Raw genomic sequence first — 2,739 nt, forward strand, 5'->3', positions numbered from 1 at the left:
CCGCAACGCGGATATGTGTACGCACCTTAGTAGACATACAATTATTTGGCCGACTCTTATTGTAAGTCTAGTATAAATTTCTCTAAAAATAATAATAATAGTCTAGGATAGACAGACGTTACCGGGTTCATGAAGACATACAAAATCGTCTCAACACAATTACAAATTACAACAGGTAGCCAGGTACTTTTCACAATCATTACACGAACAAGGTGCCTAACAACCTGTAAGCTCGACTTGCTTTGAAAGCGAAACTTTTTTTGCACCTTGTATCGGAAGACGGCATGTATTTTATTACGTTGAGGAATATATAGGTTAGATGAAAGTTAAAAGTGAATGTTGCTCTTGAGTCTCTCACGCAGATAATGTTGAGGTGAATAGCCCGGCACCAGTCTATAGAAAGGTCACTATACTATTCATGAAATTGAGACGAGTGTGTATTTCTCCTTCCTATGTATTTTATGATTCCGCCACACTGGACCAACTCTCGGTTTGAAGTACTTCCTCTACGGAGTTTATGGAAACCGAACTGTTGTATTTACGATTTTACGTAGAAACCGCGACTACCTACGTTGATTTTATTTTCTATGTTCTGACGTCTAAACACATACGAGTAGGTATTGTTTATTTATAATACACAACAGGTGTTGCAAATATTCAAGATCAATATTATTTCCTCGTTTGTTGCAGTTTGCAGAAAAAACAGAAGTGCCCAATGTCAGCAAAGTTGAAGAACAACCAAAACAGGCGCAGAATAGAGAAGATGCAGAAAGTACTGATCAAGTTGCTTCTGAAACTTCTTCTGATCAAGAGTCACAACAATCAGCACCCAAGCATGGTTATGTAGACCGTCCACCCCCTCCCCCTGCTCCTATTGTAGCACCACCCCGACCCCACCCTAACGGTCGACATCCCTCCCATGGTAAACCTCAGTTTAATCATAAACTTGGAGGTGTTTACCATGGACCCCCTCCTCCACCTCCTCCCCTCTCCGCAGCCAAGCCCCCTCCAGTACAACCAGAAGCCATGGACAAGTCTGGCTATGGCCCTCCCCCACCACCTCCCTTGCTAGCACCAGCACCTGATCCTTGGCCCAATGCTGTGGCAGATACACCCAAGATTGTCTCCCTGGATGTCAAGTGTGAGAAGAACTCTATGAAAGTATTCATTAGCTTTGATAAACCATTCTTCGGTATTGTATTCAGTAAAGGTCACTATAGTAATGTCAACTGTGTCCATCTCCCTGCTGGTCTAGGAAGAACTTCAGCAAACTTTGAAATTGGTATCCATGCATGTGGTACATCAGGAAACACAGAGAATGGTCTGTATGGCTATGGTGCTGATGCTGGCTCTGGTACTTACTTTGAGAATATCATTGTCATTCAATATGATCCTCAAGTACAGGAAGTATGGGATCAAGCGAGGAAGTTGAGATGCACATGGCATGATCAATACGAGAAGTCTGTTACATTCCGACCATTCCCTGTAGATATGTTGGATGTGGTACGTGCTGACTTTGCCGGGGATAATGTAGGCTGCTGGATGCAGATCCAAGTTGGTAAAGGACCCTGGGCCTCGGAAGTATCTGGTCTGGTGAAGATTGGTCAGACAATGACGATGGTATTGGCTATCAAGGATGATGACTCCAAGTTTGACATGTTGGTGAGGAACTGTATGGCTCATGATGGTAAGAGAGCACCTATCCAACTGGTAGATCAGAGAGGCTGTGTCACCCGGTCCAAACTCATGTCTAGATTCACCAAGATCAAGAACTTTGGTGCGAGTGCTTCTGTTCTATCCTATGCACACTTCCAAGCATTCAAGTTCCCAGACTCGATGGAAGTTCATTTCCAATGTACTATTCAGATATGTCGCTACCAATGTCCGGATCAATGCAGTTCTGACTCTGGGGATCTTCATCCTCAACATACACAACTATTAGAAGCACATCATTCTTCATCTAATGTTGAAGCTACGTACGGTAATAACTTACCTATCGATGTGTTCTTACATGGAGGATCCGGTGGTCAGCCTCGGGATGAGAGGAGGGTGAGGAGACATCGACGAGACACTGGGGAGAAGGAAGACATTGGTGTGAATAAGATCATCAAGGTCGTGTCTACAGGGGACTTGACGTTTGCATTGGACGATAGTAACTCTACATCTCAGACCATGATCTTCCCTACCAATATGGAAGATAACTCTGGTATGATCTGTATGACTACCATTGGGTTCTCAGCCACTCTATTCGTGTTGCTTGGTATATTAGTGGTATCCTGCTTAGTATCAGCATGTCTGTGCATACGACTGAGGCCATTCTCCAACAAGACCAGTCAGAAGACAATGTCTGTGTCTTATACCAACCCCATCGTCTCTGTGAAGAAAACTTCCAAAAGTTCTTTCTACACAAGTTCGTGAGAGTAACATCCCGTTGAAACGAATGGGTAGGAAAGAATGTAAGTACCTCGGACACATGACATCTAGTAACCACTCACTCGATTGATAAACGCTCATCTCATCCATGCAAATGCTCACTTACTTCTCCAATGTTCGAGTAGACAATCACGAGTGATGACTGTTTTTTCCTACCTCATTTTCGCAAGTCATTCGCTGAAATCAAAAATATTTTTTTAAAAAGCACTAGTCCTTAGTCTTATGGTATATTGATTAAGTTGAGATCAGTTTATGTTCAACACCCCACATTGGTGTTGAGTCGAAGTATATTTCCAATGAATAGCA

The 2,739-nt window shown here is 43.0% G+C and overlaps 1 protein-coding gene across 1 annotated transcript; it reads left to right on the forward strand.

Annotated features, from left to right (window-relative positions):
• Positions 1 to 695: 695 nt before the first annotated feature.
• On the forward strand, positions 696 to 2,490 carry LOC103522134. Its single transcript, XM_008487238.3, has one exon. It carries the CDS (start codon positions 1,027 to 1,029, stop codon positions 2,416 to 2,418), a length of 1,392 nt encoding a protein of 463 aa, XP_008485460.1. The 5' UTR covers positions 696 to 1,026; the 3' UTR covers positions 2,419 to 2,490.
• The last annotated feature ends 249 nt before the right edge of the window (positions 2,491 to 2,739 follow it).

This window comes from Diaphorina citri, unplaced genomic scaffold (genome assembly GCF_000475195.1).
Source record: "Diaphorina citri unplaced genomic scaffold, Diaci psyllid genome assembly version 1.1 scaffold7014, whole genome shotgun sequence".
In the NCBI taxonomy this organism is placed as follows: Eukaryota; Metazoa; Arthropoda; class Insecta; order Hemiptera; family Psyllidae; genus Diaphorina; species Diaphorina citri.